The sequence below is a fragment of the Pollachius pollachius genome, assembly GCF_949987615.1.
Source record: "Pollachius pollachius genome assembly, chromosome: 16".
NCBI classification, from domain to species: Eukaryota; Metazoa; Chordata; class Actinopteri; order Gadiformes; family Gadidae; genus Pollachius; species Pollachius pollachius.
The window spans coordinates 698,896-721,139 of NC_136949.1; the positions used below are offsets into that span (position 1 = coordinate 698,896).

General features: G+C 51.9%; 2 protein-coding genes across 2 annotated transcripts in view; both read left to right on the forward strand.

Moving 5' to 3' along the window:
* Positions 1-16,787, forward strand: part of cenpe (centromere protein E) — a 33,170-nt gene extending 16,383 nt beyond the window's left edge. Inside the window, exons 25-44 of the mRNA XM_079754155.1 lie at positions 37-618; positions 725-871; positions 1,141-1,344; positions 1,907-1,984; positions 2,084-2,167; positions 2,377-2,580; positions 2,694-3,074; positions 3,459-3,644; positions 3,740-3,802; positions 3,892-5,049; positions 6,511-6,705; positions 8,917-9,111; positions 9,272-9,484; positions 9,763-9,969; positions 11,513-11,692; positions 11,953-12,065; positions 12,154-12,251; positions 14,107-14,242; positions 14,546-14,886; positions 15,985-16,787. Of these exons, the coding sequence (XP_079610281.1) occupies positions 37-618; positions 725-871; positions 1,141-1,344; positions 1,907-1,984; positions 2,084-2,167; positions 2,377-2,580; positions 2,694-3,074; positions 3,459-3,644; positions 3,740-3,802; positions 3,892-5,049; positions 6,511-6,705; positions 8,917-9,111; positions 9,272-9,484; positions 9,763-9,969; positions 11,513-11,692; positions 11,953-12,065; positions 12,154-12,251; positions 14,107-14,242; positions 14,546-14,886; positions 15,985-16,064 (4,845 nt within the window). The 3' untranslated portion in view covers positions 16,065-16,787. The remainder of the gene's footprint in view (positions 1-36; positions 619-724; positions 872-1,140; positions 1,345-1,906; positions 1,985-2,083; positions 2,168-2,376; positions 2,581-2,693; positions 3,075-3,458; positions 3,645-3,739; positions 3,803-3,891; positions 5,050-6,510; positions 6,706-8,916; positions 9,112-9,271; positions 9,485-9,762; positions 9,970-11,512; positions 11,693-11,952; positions 12,066-12,153; positions 12,252-14,106; positions 14,243-14,545; positions 14,887-15,984) is intronic.
* Positions 16,788-17,394: 607 nt separating this feature from the next.
* On the forward strand, positions 17,395-22,210 carry rad51 (RAD51 recombinase). Its single transcript, XM_079753298.1, has 10 exons — positions 17,395-17,443; positions 17,848-17,937; positions 18,122-18,259; positions 18,842-18,959; positions 19,097-19,188; positions 19,332-19,426; positions 19,679-19,792; positions 19,875-20,004; positions 20,867-20,988; positions 21,782-22,210. The coding sequence occupies exons 2-10, from the start codon at positions 17,854-17,856 to the stop codon at positions 21,903-21,905; spliced, it is 1,017 nt and encodes a 338-aa protein (XP_079609424.1). The 5' UTR covers positions 17,395-17,443; positions 17,848-17,853; the 3' UTR covers positions 21,906-22,210.
* Positions 22,211-22,244: the final 34 nt, after the last annotated feature.

Genomic DNA, 22,244 nt, shown 5'->3' on the forward strand with positions numbered 1-22,244 from the left:
CGTCCCAGTGTGTGATGGTGTCTGGGATGCTTTCAGCTGTCTCGCTCGGAGCAGCAGTGCTCTTTCCTGGAGGGTCAGCTAAGAGGTCTGCTGGAGGAGAAGGAGGCCCTGAAGGAGGAGAAGGAGACTCTTCAGGAGGAGAAGGAGGCCCTGAAGGAGGAGAAGGAGACTCTTCAGGAGGAGAAGGAGGCCCTGAAGGAGGAGAAGGAGACTCTTCAGGAGGAGAAGGAGACTCTTCAGGAGGAGAAGGAGGCCCTGAAGGAGGAGAAGGAGACTCTTCAGGAGGAGAAGGAGACCTTAAAGGAGGAGAAGGTGGCCCTGAAGGAGGAGAAGGTGGCCCTGAAGGAGGAGAAGGTGTCCCTGAAGGAGGAGGAGTCCCTGAAGGAGAAGATCTCCCACAGTGAACTCTCTAGGAGCATGGAGGAGCAGATCCAGGGCTCCATCAGTGGTCCAGAGGAGGTGGAGAGAGTGGTGTCTGCTCCCAGCCAGGAGAGAAAGCAGCTGCAGGGGCTCCTGGAGGCCCTGAGGGAGGAGAAGGAGACCTTAAAGGAGGAGATGGCGGCCCTGAGGGAGGAGAAGGATCAGCTCCAGATGGACCTTCAGGAGAACGTTGACATGGTAGCTCAACACGATCCTGTCTGAGAAGATACCCCAGATAAAGTTATTAAGCCATGACAGAGGTGCCGGTTTTACACCCTAAATGTTTTTTTAATTTCCCAACCAGATGATTGAGAACCAGGAAGAGCTTCGCACCGCTCTGGGGACGATCAATAAACAGAAGGAGCAAATCAGAGGCCTGGTGAGCCTCCCCACAGCCAATCAGAACGCTCCTGCACTGGACTCGGCTCATATGGAAGACCTTCAGAACCAAGTAATTATTACATGTGGATTCAAACGACATATTAACACAACGTACAGCTTTTTGTAATGGTCCACTGGTAGGAATGCCTAGAAAGGATGAACAGCTGATAAGAATTGTAGCGGTAAAGCTGTAGTAATGGAGCTATTAGTGTGCGGGCCTGCGATGATCTCGCTCTAGTCTAGGATGCTGTACCGTTGTTGTGGAACTTTAGAACTAATTGTTGACCTTAGAAAGCAATGTGGTATCTTTAAAAGCTGAATGACGCCATGTTGTTTTAGGTGAAAGCTCTCCATGCGGAGCTGGAGTCGGTGAGGTCAGAGAGGGACAGCCAGAGCTCCGTCGGCGGTCGGGAGGAGGTGGAGAGACTGGTGTCTGAGGTGACCGCTCTCATCCTGGAGAGGGAGCAGCTGCAGGCGCTCCTGGAGGCCCTGAGAGAGGAGAAGACTCAGCTCCGAGAGGAGATGGACGACAAGATCCAGATGGTACCAAGTTTGACCAGACGTTTCTGTTCATTTCTGTTTAAAGCTGCATGAACAGATGATTGACCACTAGAGGGCAGTAAGGATGTAGTATTCCTACTGCTATTCCATTATCCGGTAACATTTTACAGTAAGGGTACAATTATTAACCATTAATTATATTATTTAATAGGGTAAGGGTTAACCCCTAAATCTTTAAAATGATGTTTAAATGAATTCCTTCGTTCACATAATTAATTATTAAACATGAAAACCATGACTAAACATGAACACCGGTAGTAAATTATAACTAGACGTACTAGAGTTAGCTGTTGACCTCTTGGTTTTAAAAGGGAAAACTTGCATTAGTGTTGGCACCAGCCTAGGATTTGAGTCTTAAATGAGGCCAGCTTTGCCTGCATTTCTTATGCGGAAATGGATTGAAATTGATGTTGAGACCGCAATTGAGTTCACCACACCATATAAAGCATTCCTCTCTAATGTGAGGGCATAGCCCAGCAGGACGTTAACACGGTGGTCATGGGAGGATGTGCAGGTAGTTGATCAATCTTTGTTCCTGGCCCAGATACTACTACAGCAGCAGCCTGGAATCGGCCAGCAGCCCTCACTGAGCGATGAGCTGGGATCACTGGACCACTACAGGGTAAGGCCTGGATCTGGACCCTTTTAAATGTGCAAACTAATGTTTTCAAACGGTGCATGCTTGCAATGTGAGTTCCCTGTGTCTCGTGGTGGCCAACAGATGGACGACCTCCAAGGACCACCAGAGTGCGTTAATGAAGAGAAGGACCGCTTGGAGAGAGAGCTCCAGCTCAGCATGGAAAAGGTGAGCGCTCATGTTCTCTGACCTTCTGCTGTGATCAGCCTTCTCACTCACGTTCTCTGACGGACCTTCTGTCAGAGAACAGAGAACGACCTACCTTCTGTGATCAGCCTTCCAGCAGGCGGGTCTGCACATCAACGCGGCGTACAAAGAAACGCTGCTTCTTCAGCTGATGCTTCAGTGCTGTTGTCAAACATCTCCCTCTGTGGTAGGTGAAGGCGCTAAACGAGGAGCTGCAGTCGGTGAGGTCAGAGAGGGCCAGCCAGAGCTCCGTCGATGTTCGGGAGGAGGTGGAGAGACTGGTGTCTGAGGTGACCGCTCTCAGCCTGGAGAGGGAGCAGCTGCAGGCGCTCCTGGAGGCCCTGAGAGAAGAGATGGTCCAGCTCCGAGAGAAGCTGGAGGACAAGATCCGGATGGTACCACTTCATAGTGAACACACCATGTGCTTCTTCTGTTTCATCCAAATACCCAAGTAAACTCTTCCACTTTGTCACGTACAACTCTTATATTTTGTCACGTACCCTTTCAGGAGGTGGAGGAGACGTCCTCTCAGACGGAGGTGGTGGTGGTCCAGCCCCAGGAGGTGGAGGAGACGTCCTCTCAGACGGAGGTGGTGGTGGTCCAGCCCCAGGAGGTGGAGGAGACGTCCTCTCAGACGGAGGTGGTGGTGGTCCAGCCCCAGGAGGTGGAGGAGACGTCCTCTCAGACAGAGGTGGTGGTGATCCAGCCCCAGGAGGTGGAGGAGACGTCCTCTCAGACGGAGGTGGTGGTGGTCCAGCCCCAGGAGGTGGAGGAGACGTCCTCTCAGACGGAGGTGGTGGTGGTCCAGCCCCAGGAGGTGGAGGAGACGTCCTCTCAGACTGAGCTGCTGCAGGACTATGAGGCCCAGCTACAAGAGCTCAAACAGCAGGTCAGATGCCAGGACAACTCCCCAATATCGTGCTCAATTACTCGTACTACTCACTGAAAATGCCATGAGTAGTCAAAGTACAGAGTATCAGCACTCTGTATCGACACGTTCCCAATAGTGAGTTATCGTGCTGAGACAATGGCGACGGTGCATCCCTAACCTGCAGCTCCTTAGTCCATAGTTGCCCTTTGGTTTTTTGCTTGGCATTGGAGAATTCCTTACTCAACCAAGCCTAATGAGACCCAATGGACTTGGAATTTTGGAGACTTTTGGGATACAAAAACCCAACCAGATGTTTAGTTTTCCATAAGAAATATTGTTGATCAGTTTAAGATGTTCGGGAGAGATGGCAAGCAGGTCAACCTGGCGACTGTCTCCACACAGATCCAGAGCCTGTCCGCTGAACTGGAGTCAGAGAGGTCAGAGAGGGCCAGCCAGAGCTCCGTCGGCGGTCGGGAGGAGGTGGAGAGACTGGTGTCTGAGGTGACCGCTCTCAGCCTGGAGAGGGAGCAGCTGCAGGCGCTCCTGGAGGCCCTGAGAGAGGAGAAGACCCAGGACAAAATCCACATGGTACCACTTCAAACATCAACTGGAACGCTACAAAATGTTAGTTTCACAGACTGCGTCCTCTAAATGCGGTGTTCCTCTCGATCTCCTCTACCCAGGAGCAGATCAATCGGGAGCAGAGGGCTGACCACCAGGAGAAGGAGGATCTCCTTGCACAGCAGGTAGGTCCAGCACCACACCGCATATTCTGGTCTCTAGTCTCTAGCATCCTGCGCCTCCTTACTCCTTCTTACTCCCAATCCTCCTCCAGATCCAGCAGCTGGAGAAACTGCTCACCGAAATCAGGATGGAGAGGAGTGAGCTCCTGGAGGCGTTGGCCCTTATGGAGGAGGAGAAGACTGGACTGCAGGAGGCGTTGGCCCTTATGGAGGAGGAGAAGACTGGACTGCAGGAGGCGTTGGCCCTTATGGAGGAGGAGAAGACTGGACTGCAGGAGGCGTTGTCCCGTATGGAGGAGGAGAAGACTGGACTGCAGGAGGCGTTGGCCCTTATGGAGGAGGAGAAGACTGGACTGCAGGAGGCGTTGGCCCATATGGAGGAGGAGAAGACTGGACTGCAGGAGGCGTTGGCCCGTATGGAGGAGGAGAAGACTGGACTGCAGGAGGCGTTGGCCCGTATGGAGGAGGAGAAGACTGGACTGCAGGAGGCGTTTGCCCGTATGGAGGAGGAGAAGACTGGAGTGCAGGAGGCGTTGTCCCGCATGGAGGAGGAGAAGACTGGAGTGCATGAGGCGTTGTCCCGTATGGAGGAGGAGAAGACTGGAGTGCATGAGGCGTTGTCCCGTATGGAGGAGGAGAAGACTGGACTGCAGGAGGCGTTGTCCCGTATGGAGGAGGAGAAGACTGGACTGCAGGAGGCGTTGTCCCGTATGGAGGAGGAGAAGACTGGACTGCACGAGGCGTCCCGTATGGAGGAGGAGAAGACTGGACTGCAGGAGGCGTTGTCCCGTATGGAGGAGGAGAAGACTGGACTGCAGGAGGCGTTGTCCCGTATGGAGGAGGAGAAGACTAGGCTGCAGGAGGAGCTGGCCAAGAGGGTAGAGGAGAATAGAGCCTTCAAGGAGGAGGTGTCCCTCAACAGAAAGGACAAGACTGGACTGCAGGAGGTGCTGGACCGTTTGGAGGAGGAGAAGACTGGACTGCAGGAGGTGGTGGACCATTTGGAGGAGGAGAACACTGGACTGCAGGAGAAGTTGGCCTATGTGGAGAAGGAGAAGACTGGACTGCAGAAGGTGCTGGACCGTTTGGAGGAGGAGAAGACTGGACTGCAGGAGGTGCTGGACCGTTTGGAGGAGGAGAAGACTGGACTGCAGGAGGTGGGGAACCGTATGGAGGAGGAGGAGGAGAAGACTGGACTGCAGGAGGTGGTGACCAGGAGGGCAGAGGAGGACACAACTCGACGCCTCAAGGTGCTGTAAACCCACAGACAGTTAGGGATCTACTTTTTCCCACATCTTTTGTTACAGTTCACTAAAGTAGGGTCACAACTAGCTAACATAAACTACCCAGACAGTACTAACATAAACTACCCAGACAGTACTTACATAAACTACCCAGACAGTGCTAATATAAACTACCCAGACAGTGCTAACATAAACTACCCAGACAGTGCTAACATAAACTACCCAGACAGTGCTAATATAAACTACCCAGACAGTGCTAACATAAACTACCCAGACAGTACTAACATAAACTACCCAGACAGTGCTAACATAAGCTACCCAGACAGTGCTAACATAAGCTACCCAGACAGTGCTAACATAAGCTACCCAGACAGTGCTAACATAAGCTACCCAGACAGTGCTAACATAAACTACCCAGACAGTGCTAACATAAGCTACCCAGACAGTGCTAACATAAGCTACCCAGACAGTGCTAACATAAACTACCCAGACAGTGCTAACATAGACAGACGGTTAATAGTTAAGGGGAAAACGTTTAAAAACTGCTTGTTTCTCAACAACGCAGAATGGCCGTAGATCAGCAGCAATGAAAAAACAATAAACTTGGTTATGGCGTTTGCATTTCTGAATTCCCAGACAGGGGTTGTTGGAATAGTGTTGTGAGCTGGGTTTGTACAGCGCGTTTTTTTTTTCACAGCAACGGTGATAGTAACACCTGGATGGTGCCTTTTCAAATGCGTGTGCATGTTAAAGTGCTGTTCGTAGACACGGAGAGCCCTCTCCACAGCCGGAGAGCCTGTCAGAGACCCTCTCCGTAGCTTACGCATGCATCCAATATTTTTTAACTATCCGTCGACGCCATGGACCTACTGGTCGACGCAACGGAGACGGCAAGGGCTGTGATTGGTCCTCTAACAAAATCATTTCCTGAATCACTTCTCCGGTTTGACTTGCACCGTAATTACTTTGTACATTGTTTACTTTGCACCTTAAGGACCAATAAAACACCAAATAAGCTTTGGAAGTTTATTTACAACACTGCTGCTTACATGGTTTGTAGTCAAGATATAAGTTAGATCGGGCGGCGAATTGCATTGCGTATCTGACATCCCGACGGAGAGCTGCTGAGGGGTCTCCGTAGTTACGGAGTCGGATTACGGAGCGGAGTAGTATACTTTGGCTAAACGGTCCGGGTGGAACTCCGACTTCAAGTTTTAAATTCCGCATCGCAAAACAAGCCTTTACATTCGCCATATTAGCGCTATGTATGCCTGCATGCATTTACGCACCGCAGTACGCCTCTGTAACCGCACCGAAGTGCCTGAACTGTGACGGTTTGGTCCAAATACGTGTACCGTTACACCCCTACTACATAGACGGTACTAACATAAACTACACCGGCAGTAGGGTGTTCACCAGTCAGGTTGAACCTGGAGTATGTGTTCACCATCGCCTGTCTCTCTCCAGGAGTCCGACGAGAGCTTCCAGCTGTTCATCGGCAGATGTTGCGCTCACAGCGCGGCTCCGCTGGAACAGGCCTTAGTGGATATCTCTGAGGCCAAGGACCAGCACCTCCCCGACCTCCCCAAGGCCCTCGTCCAGCTCTACAACCAGATCTTGGAAAACAACAACCAGGCCAACCAGGCCCTGAGAGACACCGTGGTGAGCTCATATCTCTACGTCCTCTTTGTGTCTGTCTGTCAGTGCGTTCACATGGGACAGCTAGCTGACCGTGTCAATTATCCGAACGCACATGGCCTTTAAGAGATCGGAGCATGGCTGAATCCGCTACCCTAGGTGGCGCTGTAGCCCTTTCCTCCGGTTGGCCTCTACGTCCCAGCAACAACAAACACAGGCGGCATTCGAGAAAGATGCTTTCAGGAGACAGCTGTCAGTTCACTTCGGGTCCATGTCATTTCTCCGACGCTCCATTGTTCCGACCTCTCGGTCGTATGCGGACTCCTCCTCCGGCGGCGGAGGAGGAGTCCAGTGGGAGGAGTCCAGTGGGAGGAGTCCAGTGGGAGGAGTCCAGCGGGAGGAGTCCAGTGGGAGGAGTCCAGTGGGAGGAGTCCAGTGGGAGGAGTCCAGCGGGAGGAGTCCAGTGGGAGGAGTCCAGTGGGAGGAGTCCAGTGGGAGGAGTCCAGTGGGAGGAGTCCAGTGGGAGGAGTCCAGTGGGAGGAGTCCAGTGGGAGGAGTCCAGTGGGAGGAGTCCGCATACGACCGAGTGGACGGAACAATGGAGCGTGGGAGAAATGACATGGACCCGAAGTGAACTGACAGCTGTCCCGCATACGGAAACAATCCCTTTCTCCTCCGTGTAGCGTTTCAATCTTGACTTCAGAGTCAAAGCCAAAATTCCTTTCCCCCCTATTCCTTCTCCACCATGGCCGAGATAACCCCCACTACGAGTCTTTGTTGTGGAAGTACCAGAGAGTCTGAGAACCCGATGCGGTCTTCAAGATTCATAATATCAGAGAATATCCCCGTCAGTTCGGTCGCGGCGCAATGAATGAATAAACGAAAGAAAGAAATGTTTATTTTGACAGATAAAACATGTACTTTTAATTCAGCCTTGGGTGAAATCGAAGCGTAGGGTGTACTGAATGGGTGTTGATGATGATAAGGGGTTCCACTTTATAGGGGTGATGGCATGACACCGGCTTCCTCCATCTTCTGGGTCACCTTTTTAAATAAATCACAGTTTCTCGATTTCCGACGGCGACAACCATAAACATATAAAGTAATAATTAAATATTTATATTTATAAAGAAATAAGAATTGAATGTCTATGGCGACAACAACACGACTACCGTCTCCTTCTACTTCCCGCTCACGTCCTCGGCCTCAAGATCTCCAGCATGCGCATTACGCGAAACCCGACTAGGATCGAGTTATCGAGGTGTTCTTATTCGATCTCACTTGTCCGTTCATGTACCGATTTCGGTCCGAAGTAGATCGGGTAAAGGTGTTCACATGCATTTTAAAAGTCCGGTTGAGGTCTTATTCGTTTCTTTATCCGATAATGACTCTGCATGTGAACGCACTGTGTCTCTCTCTCCATATCTCCTCTCTCCTTTCTCCTCTATCCATATCTCTTCTTTCCTCTCTTCTCTCCAGATCTCTCCTCTCTCCAGATCTCTCCTCTCTCCAGATCTCCTCTCTCCAGATCTCTCCTCTCTCCAGATCTCTTCTCTCCTCTCTCCTCTCTCCAGATCTCTTCTCTCCTCTCTCCAGATCTCTTCTCTCCTCTCTCCAGATCTCCCCTCTCTCCAGATCTCTTCTCTCCTCTCTCCAGATCTCTTCTCTCCTCTCTCCAGATCTCTCCTCTCTCCAGATCTCTTCTCTCCTCTCTCCAGATCTCTTCTCTCTTTTCTCCAGATCTCTTCTCTCCTCTCTTAATATCTCCATATCTCTGCTCTCCTATCTCCATATCTCTTCTCTCTCCATATCCCTTCTCCTCTCTCCATATCTCTTATCTCCATATATCTTCTCTCCATATCTCTAGTTGGAGTGATGCTTACTAAATGCCTGACAGCCCAATGCAAACCGAAGGCACGCAGCACAATACTAACAGAATGTAGACATACCAATACTAACCGAATGTAGACATACCAATACTAACAGAATGTAGACATACCAATACTAACAGAATGTAGACATACCAATACTAACCGAATGTAGACATACCAATACTAACAGAATGTAGACATACCAATACTAACAGAATGTAGACATACCAATACTAACCGAATGTAGACATACCAATACTAACCGAATGCCAGACTGGGTAATGCTAACTGAATGCTAGTCAGGGTAATGCTAACTGAATGCTAGACAGGGTAATGCTAACGCGGTTCCTTACGGTCTCCCCAGATGTTGCTAAAGGGCCACGCTAGCGTCTTCAGGGACGTCATGGAGGAGCTGTTGCACAGCGACCTAGGGGTGCTGGAGCAGCAACGGCTGCAGGACGTCCTGCTGAGCGCCCCCGTTACCCCCGACGACGACCTCCACGCCCAATGGGAACGTAGACTCCCTGCACTGCTAGACCGCAGGGAGCTCCACCTGCAGGTGAGGCCCGGTACCGTTTCTGTCACGCTAGATCGACGACGACGGAGCAGCTCAGACACGGGACCAGACTGATCCAGGCTCCCTTCACATTATGGCTCTTCTCCCTGGGCCGGCTCTTCTCCCATGCTGACCGCTGTACCTGGTCTTCTGTGTGTCTCAGAGAATGTCGTCCTTGCTGGAGGGGTTGGAGCAGAGCCTGGGGTCCGTGCCCCGCAGCATGGCAGCTCAGCTGGGGGAGATGGGTCACTTCCTGCAGGGTGTGAGGGACGCCTGCAGCCACACACCCATAGACCTTCACACAGTAGAGGACTTCCTGACCGCCGAGGAGGAACGCTCGGCCACTGCTGTTCAACTCAGCACCAACACTCTCCAGGTCAGACATGTTAATACCTAACACTCTCCAGGTCAGACATGTTAATACCTAACACTCTCCAGGTCAGACATGTTAATACCTAACACTCTCCAGGTCAGACATGTTAATACCTAACACTCTCAAGGTCAGACATGTTATTACCTAACACTCTCCAGGTCAGAGACATGTTATTACCTAACACTCTCCAGGTCAGAGACATGTTATAACCTACACTACAGGTCAGAGACATGTTAAATCAACACCCAATGCACCACCCTAAAGTACGCCTTTTCTTGCAGGTTGTACTAGAAGCCCAGGGACGAGTCTGTGAGGAGCTGGAGGCGCTGAAGGCGGAGAGAACCAACGTGCTGGAGGAGGAGAGGAGCAAGACCTCCACCCTGCTGCAGGGTCTGGACAACGCTCCCCTGGAGCCGGACCAGCTGCAGCTCCTCAGTGACAACCAGAAGCTCCTCCTTCAGCTGCACAGCTCCCAGAAGCAGCTCACAGTAGGTCACCTCCACCCACCACAGTAGGTCCCCTCCACCCACCACAGTAGGTCCCCTCCACCCACCACAGTAGGTGCCCTCCACCCACCACAGTAGGTCCCCTCCACCCACCACAGTAGGTGCCCTCCACCCACCACAGTAGGTCACCTCCACCCAACACAGTAGGTCCCCTCCACCCAACACAGTAGGTCACCTCCACCCAACACAGTAGGTCACCTCCACCCAACACAGTAGGTCCCCTCCACCCACCACAGTAGGTCCCCTCCACCCACCACAGTAGGTGCCCTCCACCCACCACAGTAGGTCCCCTCCACCCACCACAGTAGGTCCCCTCCACCCACCACAGTAGGTGCCCTCCACCCACCACAGTAGGTCCCCTCCACCCACCACAGTAGGTCCCCTCCACCCACCACAGTAGGTGCCCTCCACCCACCACAGTAGGTGCCCTCCACCCACCACAGTAGGTGCCCTCCACCCACCACAGTAGGTCACCTCCACCCAACACAGTAGGTCCCCTCCACCCAACACAGTAGGTCCCCTCCACCCACCACAGTAGGTCCCCTCCACCCACCACAGTAGGTGCCCTCCACCCACCACAGTAGGTCCCCTCCACCCACCACAGTAGGTCCCCTCCACCCAACACAGTAGGTCCCCTCCACCCAACACAGTAGGTCCCCTCCACCCAACACAGTAGGTCCCCTCCACCCACCACAGTAGGTCCCCTCCACCCACCACAGTAGGTCCCCTCCACCCACCACAGTAGGTCCCCTCCACCCACCACAGTAGGTCCCCTCCACCCACCACAGTAGGTCCCCTCCACCCAACACAGTAGGTCTACTCCACTCACAGAAGCAGGGGCTGCTCTAGGGGTGCTGCTCTATGGGTGCTGCTCTAGGGGGTGGGTGCTGCTCTATGGGTGCTGCTCTAGGGGGTGGGTGCTGCTCTATGGGTGCTGCTCTATGGGTGCTGCTCTAGGGGGTGGGTGCTGCTCTAGTGGGTGGGTGCTGCTCTATGGGTGCTGCTCTAGGGGTGCTGCTCTAGTGGGTGGGTGCTGCTCTAGGGGTGCTGCTCTAGTGGGTGGGTGCTGCTCTAGGGGTGCTGCTCTAGGGGTGCTGCTCTAGGGGTGCTGCTCTAGTGGGTGGGTGCTGCTCTAGGGGTGCTGCTCTAGGGGTGCTGCTCTAGTGGGTGGGTGCTGCTCTAGGGGTGCTGCTCTAGGGGTGGGTGCTGCTCTAGGGGTGGGTGCTGCTCTAGGGGTGCTGCTCTAGGGGTGGGTGCTGCTCTAGGGGTGCTGCTCTAGGGGTGGGTGCTGCTCTAGGGGTGGGTGCTGCTCTAGGGGTGCTGCTCTAGTGGGTGGGTGCTGCTCTAGTGGGTACTGCTCTAGGGGTGCTGCTCTAGGGGTGGGTGCTGCTCTAGGGGTGCTGCTCTAGTGGGTGGGTGCTGCTCTAGTGGGTACTGCTCTAGGGGTGCTGCTCTAGTGGGTGGGTGCTGCTCTAGGGGTGCTGCTCTAGGTGCTGTTGTACTGATTGCTGCCTGGTTGTCTCAGGCACTGCGGCGGGAGCTGGAGGGGCTGGAGGAGGCCCAGCTGAGGTCCAGTGAGCGGCTGACCATCAACAAGAAGACCACGCAGCTGCTGCAGACGGAGCTGCAGGACGCCTGCGCCAAGATCCACGACAAGGAGGAGGCCATCAGCACCCTCAGGGGCAAGCTGCGGCTGTCAGAGGAGGTCAGTCTATCACCTCTAGCTCTACACTGTACTATAGAGGGCAGTCTATCACCTCTAGCTCTACACTGTACTATAGAGGGCAGTCTATCACCTCTAGCTCTACACTGTACTATAGAGGGCAGTCTATCACCTCTAGCTCTACACTGTACCATAGAGGTCTAGTATCAAGCTCTATACAGGAATCTGTATATGTATGCAGCTAGTGATCCCTTTATTAGTAAGTGGATCATGACAGTAACCGAGTGTGGTTGTGTTGTCAGACCCAGGCACGGATGCAGGCGCCCCCTAGTGTCCTGGAGCTGGAGGAGCTCCGGGGCAAGGTGCTAAAGCTGGAGGTGGAGGTCACCTCAGCCACCAGCAAGCACCAGAAAGAGTAAGGCCCCGCTTCTGCTGACTGTACACATTACATTAAGGAGCAGGTAGGGGATAGACACTGATGTGCTGGTGTGTTTCGGTCGCAGGGTGAAGAGTCTGAGCAGTCTGCTGAACGTCAAGGAGGAGTCTCTGAGAAGGCTCCGAGAGACTCTGAGGAAGTCCCAGAACGAGCAGCAGGATTCCTGTAAGAACATCACCCCCTTCATCATGACATCACCCCCTTCATCATGACATCACCCCCTTCATCATGACATCACCCCCTTCATCATGACATCACCCCCTTCATCATGACATCACCCCCTTCATCATGACATCACCCCCTTCATCATGACATCACCCCCTTCATCATGACATCACTCCCCTCATCATGACATCACCCCCTTCATCATGACATCACCCCCTTCATCATGACATCACCCCCTTCATCATGACATCACCCCCTTCATCATGACATCACCCCCTTCATCATGACATCACCCCCATCATGACATCACCCCCTTCATCATGACATCACTCCCCTCATCATGACATCACCCCCTTCATCATGACATCACTCCCCTCATCATGACATCACCCCCCTCATCATGACATCACCCCCCTCATCATGACATCACCCCCCTCATCATGACATCACCCCCCTCATCATGACATCACCCCTTCCATCATGACATCACCTCCTTCCATCATGACATCACCTCCTTCATCATGACATCACCCCCTCCATCATGACATCACCTCCTTCACGTTGTCTCGTTGTAGTCCTGTACTGACTGGATGATGTCTCGTTGTAGTCCTGTACTGACTGGATGATGTCTCGTTGTAGTCCTGTACTGACTGGATGATGTCTCGTTGTAGTCCTGTACTGACTGGATGATGTCTCGTTGTAGTCCTGTACTGACTGGATGATGTCTCGTTGTAGTCCTGTACTGACTGGATGATGTCTCGTTGTAGTCCTGTACTGACTGGATGATGTCTCGTTGTAGTCCTGTACTGACTGGATGATGTCTCGTTGTAGTCCTGTACTGACTGGATGATGTCTCGTTGTAGTCCTGTACTGACTGGATGATGTCTCGTTGTAGTCCTGTACCGACTGGATGATGTCTCGTTGTAGTCCTGTACCGACTGGATGATGTCTCGTTGTAGTCCTGTACCGACTGGATGATGTCTCGTTGTAGTCCTGTACCGACTGGATGATGTCTCGTTGTAGTCCTGTACCGACTGGATGATGTCTCGTTGTAGTCCTGTACCGACTGGATGATGTCTCGTTGTAGTCCTGTACCGACTGGATGATGTCTCGTTGTAGTCCTGTACCGACTGGATGATGTCTCGTTGTAGTCCTGTACCGACTGGATGATGTCTCGTTGTAGTCCTGTACCGACTGGATGATGTCTCGTTGTAGTCCTGTACCGACTGGATGATGTCTCGTTGTAGTCCTGTACCGACTGGATGATGTCTCGTTGTAGTCCTGTACCGACTGGATGATGTCTCGTTGTAGTCCTGTACCGACTGGATGATGTCTCGTTGTAGTCCTGTACCGACTGGATGATGTCTCGTTGTAGTCCTGTACCGACTGGATGATGTCTCGTTGTAGTCCTGTACCGACTGGATGATGTCTCGTTGTAGTCCTGTACCGACTGGATGATGTCTCGTTGTAGTCCTGTACCGACTGGATGATGTCTCGTTGTAGTCCTGTACTGACTGGATGATGTCTCGTTGTAGTCCTGTACTGACTGGATGATGTCTCGTTGTAGTCCTGTACTGACTGGATGATGTCTCGTTGTAGTCCTGTACTGACTGGATGATGTCTCGTTGTAGTCCTGTACTGACTGGATGATGTCTCGTTGTAGTCCTGTACTGACTGGATGATGTCTCGTTTTAGTCCTGTACTGACTGGATGATGTCTCGTTGTAGTCCTGTACTGACTGGATGATGTCTCGTTGTAGTCCTGTACTGAGTGGATGATGTCTCGTTGTAGTCCTGTACTGACTGGATGATGTCTCGTTGTAGTCCTGTACTGACTGGATGATGTCTCGTTGTAGTCCTGCAGGGCAAGGACCTGTACTGCAGGCTCACCCACCCCGAGGGGTCCACGGTCCAGACCAGCGGCTCCCTGGAGAGGTCCAAGCTGGAGGAGGAGATCAGCCTGCTGCAGCTGAAGGTCACTGAGCTGCAGAGGTAAGGCCTACTGTCCCCATGACTACCACCCCTCCTACTGTCCCCATGACTACCACCCCTCCTACTGTCCCCATGACTACCACCCCTCCTACTGTCCCCAGACCCCCATCAATTCATCCTGCACTCCTTCAGACATCATCGTTATCATGATCCCTACAGTCTGTAGAGCCACACTAAGGGACTCTCCCCCTACAGTCTGTAGAGCCACACTAAGGGACTCTCCCCCTACAGTCTGTAGAGCCACACTAAGGGACTCTCCCCCTACAGTCTGTAGAGCCACACTAAGGGACTCTCCCCCTACAGTCTGCTGTCCAGTCAGAAGGCAGAGATCTCCAAGTGGAGGTCCAGGGCCATGACCCTGAAGGAGAAGGCCAGGGTGAAGCGGCCTCCCTCGCCGGCCCCCACCACGCCCTCCAAGAAGAGGCTGTTCCCCGACGCCTCCGCCGTCTCCGACTCCTCCCTCTTCTTCAGCTCCCCCAAGAAGTTCCACAGGGCTCTGGACTCCCCGCGGAGGGTCCTGGAGGCTCCGGCCGACATCCCGGACCCCAACAAGGCCTCCGGCGTGGACCCCACAGAGTTCCTCAGGTCCACCCTCGCCCGGCCCAAGCACTTCTTTGATAACTCCACACTGGGCATCAACCCAGGTGGGTCTGGTTATACTGGTTATACTGGGTCTGGGTATACTGGGTCTACTGGATCTGTTTATAATGGGTCTATTTCAACTATCTAATTTATACTGGAACTACTGGGTCTGTTTTATACCTGGTCTGTTTATACTGGGTCTATTTCAACTATCTATCTACTGGAACAACTGGGTCTGTTCATACTGGGTAAACTGGGTCTGCTTATACTGGGTCTGTTTTTCCTGGGTATACTGGTTTGTTGATACTGGTTCTGGTTATACTGTGTTTACTGCGTCTGTTTATACTTGGTATACTGCTTCTGTTTATACTGGGTAATACTGGTTTGGTTTGTACTGCTTCTGTTTATACTGGGTCTGTTTTGTACTGGGTATACTGCTTCTGTTTGTACTACTGTTTATACTGGCTCCGTTTGTACTGGGTATACTGGGGCTGGTCTGTTTTGAAGTTCCTCAGAACATATGTGACCGCCTTCATTTTGTTTTCTGATCAGATATTTGTTCTGTAGAATTAAACCCGGTCGACGGCTCTGAGACTATAGAAGAGGGTAATGTGTGTGTTTCTGCTGTTGGTGTGTGTGCTGGTGGCGGTTCTTATTGAGCACAGGTGGGGTCGTTAGAGGGACACCTTTCATTGGATCATGTCAGCCGGTGTACAGGAGCTCCTGCCCTGCACCCGGCCTTTAACTGTACTTTGTCTTCAGACTTTAAAAGGGAAACGTCACGCAACCACTCACATGGTGCAGAACTCTGAAGGGCTGACGATCGTCCCACGTTCACGCAACTTAAGGGGGTCGCGGACCGCTTACGTCCTTGCGGACCCTCCTTATGTGCGCCTCCCAAAAATTGTAACCTTCAGTCGAGAAGACGCAGCAGCAAGGGCTGTGATTGGTCCGCTCACTACAACCCGGCGCAGAACCATCAAGGCTCCGTGGTCGTTGCGTGAATGTGGAACCATAATCAGCCCTTTAAACTTTCATCTTCTTTTCAGACAATCTTCATCTTGATTTCAGGACTTTAAAGACTTTAACCCTCATCTTTGCGTCAGACTTGAACTTGTATCTTTGTTTCCAGGCTGTAATCTTTGGTTTTTGTTTTCCAGATTCTTCTTCTTGCGTGGAGCAGAGAGAGGAGTTGTGGCCTATGTCTCCGAAACAGGAGGAGATGTGCAAAGCTCAATGAGAACCTCACTATCCAACACCTGCTCAGCCATGTGGAAATCAGAATGGGAAATTGAAAGACTGTTTTCAATTGTGAAATGCACTTTATGATATTCTGAACAAGAGTGGGGCCACTCACAGTAGAGACCGTCCAATAGCGGTCCACAGCATTGGCCGGATCACCTGAGGAGAAGGAATTGTGGGATGAATCTCTTTTGCTTTTGTAATGGGTTGCCATGTCACCCTACGCTAATGGTGATGGAATAAGCATTGTTTTGGCTTTTATGTAGCCTTGAATACTTTCTAAATGTTTTTTGTAATACTTTAGCTAAAACTGTTTTGTGGATACTTTAGTTTTAAATTGGACTTGTTACCTGCATTGTAAAGAGCTTGGAACACATCATTTCATTGCCAGCAAGGATCGATATAATACTGCCTTTTAATTCACTGCATTTGACAGATTTAGAAGTTTAACGTAACTCTACCGACTGGTTTGGTGTACTGTTAGAAACAGTAGGGATTAGACTGGTTTAGTGGTCTGTTAGACACAGGAGGGACTACAAACTGGTTAGAGAGGATAGCAGCGAGGACCTACTGTAGAAAGGTGGTACCGACATGCCCAAGATTTACTTTTCAAAGGCCCCAGCCTTAGTGGCCTCTATCCTATATAAAGTTAGACTCACAGTATGTATGGCTTTGGGCTCAAACCCCGGTTAAAAAAATGATTTATCTTGAGTCCGGTGGATCACGAATGTATGATAACAAATAAACAAGTAAAAAGTTTCACGCTTCTTTATTTATTTTTACTCCGACGATCCAACTTTTACTTTGAAGGCTGCTGGTGGTTTGCACCTTGATTGGTCCAACGTAACCTATTGGTGTGTTTCTGAATCCACGCCAGCCTTTTTGTGATTTTGTCATGAAATTGGCTAGTCGTTGTTTATTGTTAGCTACATTAGCCTCTTTAGCAAACACGCCCGAAAACCAACACAACTTTACATTGTATTGCACACACAGCAAGACCGTGCAATGCATAAATTGGTGACCGGAATAAAGCAGCAACGTAATCAAGTGTGTACGAGCATTTAAAATCGACAATAAAATGATCTACGTGGTACAAATACAAAAAAATCTTCATGGGCGCAGCCATTTTATTGAGAGCGTCATCACTGCTCTCAGTCTACTCTCAGATTTTCGAAACATGAAGACAAAAAGGGGGCGTGCCTTCGAGAAATCTCGCAAGAAAGCTGGGAGAGCTTCGACTTTCGACTGGTCCTGGTGACGTAATTCCGTCTTTTGGATTTAAACCAATCGGCATCGAAACAACGTCATCACGTAAGCGTATAGGCAGAAGGAGCGGGAGCGTTCGGCGAACTACTGAACACAGAAGAAAACAAACCGGTGACTATTTCATATCTTTACATTTTAAACAGTTAAACATATTCACTCATTATCTGTCTGTTCTGAGCCGGCAGCAGCTTGATAAGCGGCTCAGGACAAGCCATAAGTGTCGTCTTTATTACCGTCTGAGCTGGTCCTGTGTTTCGGAGGATAAATCGACTTTGTTTTGGTCTCATATAACATCTTATACATTATGTTTCAACAGCCGTCCTTCCACACACATGTATCAGAATGTCATTTATTTAACGTATCGAGAGTGTCCATCATTATTGTTATCCAACCACATAGTATAACGTTAGTATATATTTGTGTATCATATATATTGGTGTATAATGTAACGTATAGAGCTGTCATCTGGGTTATATGTACTTAAGGTGTTCATCGTCATGTCGGTTTTTCCTCAGAACATCATGGCTATGAGGAGTGAAGTGCGGTTGGAGGAGGAGGTGGAGGTGGAGGAGAACTTCGGCCCTCAGGCCATCAGTCGACTGGAGGTAAGGGCCCCGAAACATCTCAACATAGCTTGTGTTTACATCGCCTCTCTCTCTCTGTCCATTATTTCTGAGGTGGTCTTTATATTCATTCAGTCCCTTAACCTCCTCACACGTCCTTTATTCAATCCTATAACCGCCTCACAGGTGTATTAAATGTAGAAGAGTGATGACTGTGTGGTTGCAGCAAAGCGGTGTGAGCAGCAGCGACCTGAAGAAGCTGGCGGAGGCAGGCTTCCACACCATCGAGGCGGTGGCCTATACCCCCAAGAAAGAGCTGCTCCACATCAAGGGCATCAGCGAGGCCAAGGCTGACAAGATCCTGGTAGGGTTGGACAGCGCTTTAGTAACCAGACAGCACACTGGTAGGGTTGGACAGCGCTTTAGTAACCAGACAGCACACTGGTAGGGTTGGACAGGGCTTTAGTAACCAGGCAGCACACTGGTAGGGTTGGACAGCGCTTTACTAACCAGGCAGCACACTGGTAGGGTTAGACAGTACTTTAGTAACCAGGCAGCACACTGGTAGGGTTAGACAGTACTTTAGTAACCAGACAGCACACTGGTAGGGTTGGACAGTACTTTAGTAACCAGACAGCACACTGGTAGGGTTAGACAGTACTTTAGTAACCAGACAGCACACTGGTAGGGTTGGACAGTACTTTAGTAACCAGACAGCACACTGGTAGGGTTGGACCGCGCTTTAGTAACCAGACAGCACACTGGTAGGGTTGGACAGTACTTTAGTAACCAGACAGCACACTGGTAGGGTTGGACCGCGCTTTAGTAACCAGACAGCACACTGGTAGGGTTAGACAGTACTTTAGTAACCAGGCAGCACACTGGTAGGGTTAGACAGTACTTTAGTAACCAGAACATGTGATGATGATGATGTCATTCCTGTTAGGCGGAGGCAGCCAAGCTGGTGCCCATGGGCTTCACCACGGCAACAGAGTTCCACCAGCGGCGGGCGGAGATCATCCAGATCTCCACCGGCTCCAAGGAGCTGGACAAGCTGCTAATGGGTTAGCATAGCGCACGCACACACACACACGCACACGCACACACGCAAACACACTTACTTATTTTCTTCCAGACCAAATAAGGTTAAATTGTTGTTTCCTCCAGACCAAATAAGGGTATGTCCTATGTATTGTTCCAGGGGGAATGGAGACGGGTTCCATCACGGAGATGTTTGGAGAGTTCCGGACAGGGAAGACACAGCTGTGCCACACTCTGGCTGTCACCTGCCAGGTGAGTCCACTGGTACCAGACTAAGAGTCCACTGGTACCAGGCTAAGAGTCCTGTGGTGGGGGTCTCTGGGCTAGGGGGGTCAGCCTGTTGTGGGGGTCTCCTGAAGCCAGTGACTCCATGTTGCCCCCCCGTGTGTCCCCAGCTGCCCATCGACCAGGGCGGGGGAGAGGGCAAGGCCATGTACATTGACACCGAGGGAACCTTCCGGCCGGAGCGCCTGCTGGCCGTGGCCGAGAGGTGAGTGGTCAGTGGGCGGGGCTAAGCCCCCCAACCACCAATAGCATCACCGCTGGGGCGTCGCCGAGCCCGAGTTTCAAACTGGTTGTTTTTCCCCCTTTGCTAACTGTTTCCACCCATAACTATTTCCACCCTTTACTACCTGTTCCTACCCTTTAATAACTGTTTACTAACTGTTGACTGACTGTTCCCACCCTTTACTAACTGTTTAATAACCCTGTTTTCTGCCTGTTTCCTGCCTGTTCCCTGTAGGTACGGGCTAGTGGGCAGCGACGTCCTGGACAACGTGGCGTACGCCCGGGCCTTCAACACGGACCACCAGACCCAGCTGCTGTACCAGGCCTCCGCCATGATGGCAGAGTCACGGTAGGCTCCGCCCACACCCCACCGCTTCCTCCAGACCAAATAAGGGTGTGTGTGTGCGTGTGTAACATGAATGTGTGTGTAGGTATGCTCTGCTCATCGTGGACAGTGCCACCGCTCTGTACCGGACGGATTACTCCGGCCGGGGTGAGCTGTCGGCCCGACAGGGTCACCTCGGTCGTTTCCTCCGCATGCTGCTGCGGCTGGCCGACGAGGTACACCTCCGTCACCTCCACCCACACGAGAACTACACCTCCGTCACCTCCACCCACACCGAGAACTACACCTCCGTCACCTCCACCCACACGAGAACTACACCTCCGTCACCTCCACCCACACGAGAACTACACCTCCGTCACCTCCACCCACACCGAGAACTACACCTCCGTCACCTCCACCCACACCGAGAACTACACCTCCGTCACCTCCACCCACACGAGAACTACACCTCCGTCACCTCCACCCACACCGAGAACTACACCTCCGTCACCTCCACCCACACCGAGAACTACACCTCCGTCACCTCCACCCACACCGAGAACTACACCTCCGTCACCTCCACCCACACCGAGAACTACACCTCCGTCCCCTCCACCCACACCGAGAACTACACCTCCGTCCCCTCCACCCACACCGAGAACTACACCTCCGTCCCCTCCACCCACACCGAGAACTACACCTCCGTCCCCTCCACCCACACCGAGAACTACACCTCCGTCACCTCCACCCACACCGAGAACTACACCTCCGTCCCCTCCACCCAAACTGAGAACTACACCTCGTTCACCTCCACCCACACTGAGAACTACACCTCCGTCACCTCAACCTACACTGAGAACTACACCTCCGTCACCTCAACCTACACCGAGAACTACACGTCCGTCACCTCCACCCACACCGAGAACTACACCTCCGTCACCGCCACCCACACTGTGACCATACCGTGAACTACACCTTCCTGTTGCATTGTCTGTTCACCACCATCACCTTCCTTTAAGTCCTCTGAGGGGTGGGGTTGAGAGGTGGTGTATACGGTGGTTCAGAGACCTCACTGCCCTCTTCCTGTTGTGATTCCAGTTTGGCGTTGCCGTGGTGATCACCAACCAGGTGGTGGCCCAGGTTGACGGGGCGGCCATGTTCTCGGCCGACCCCAAGAAGCCGATTGGAGGAAACATCATGGCCCACGCCTCCACTACGCGGTGAGGGATCTAGCTGTTGGTAGCGCTGGAGCTCCTGGCTTCAAAATAAAGGCGCACCAACAAAATATGAGGATATTTTCTTTGATTAAATACTCTCGGTTACCCTGATGCTTAAAGGTTTAAGCAGACGGTTTTATCCAAAGTGACTTAAAATAAGTACATTTGTCAGAAAGAGAAACAACAATATATGGCTGTCGGTACAGTAAGGATGTTCATAGAACCAAGAGCCAGCACAACAATCGCTAGGTTCATTGTTAGGTTTTGCTTTTGGTCAGCCAGCCTGTTGACTGACTGATATTGAAGATCTCTCTGAAAAAACACTGAGGCTTCTTCTGAGGGTTCTGATTGGCAGGCTGTACCTGAGGAAGGCTCTGATTGGCAGGATGTACCTGAGGAAGGCTCTGATTGGCAGGCCGTACCTGAGGAAGGCTCTGATTGGCAGGCCGTACCTGAAGGCTCTGATTGGCAGGCCGTACCTGAGGAAGGCTCTGATTGGCAGGCTGTACCTGAGGAAGGTTCTGATTGGCTGCTGTGTTTGCAGGCTGTACCTGAGGAAGGCTCTGATTGGCTGCTGTGTTTGCAGGTTGTACCTGAGGACGGCTCTGATTGGCTGCTGTGTTTGCAGGCTGTACCTGAGGAAGGCTCTGATTGGCTGCTTTGTTTGCAGGTTGTACCTGAGGAAGGCTCTGATTGGCTGCTGTGTTTGCAGGCTGTACCTGAGGAAGGCTCTGATTGGCTGCTGTGTTTGTAGGCTGTACCTGAGGAAGGCTCTGATTGGCTGCTGTGTTTGCAGGCTGTACCTGAGGAAAGGGCGGGGAGAGACCAGGATCTGTAAAATCTATGACTCCCCCTGCCTCCCGGAGTCGGAGGCCATGTTCGCCATCAACGCGGACGGAGTGGGCGACGCCAAGGACTGAGCCGTCGCCACGACGACGACCTGACCACATGACCAGGTGACCGGGCGGGGTCCCGGACCGGAGACGCCGTCAATTATGATTTTCAGTTTGTACAACGTTTCCATTTTATTCCGGCGTGATTCCATGCAAGGTCACGATGCCGGTAGCTAAGGAGGGTTCGGGTTGCCTGGCAACCCGGCCCGTTGCCTAGGAACCCCGGTGCACCCCCTAGAGGCCTCATGGTGGACTGAGGAGATGGAGAGATATCGTTTTGTCATAATTTAACCTACTTGTGTTCCACGGTGACGTGTTTGTCATGATGTTTGCGTGAGAAAGGAAAGCCTGTCTTGTATATTTTTT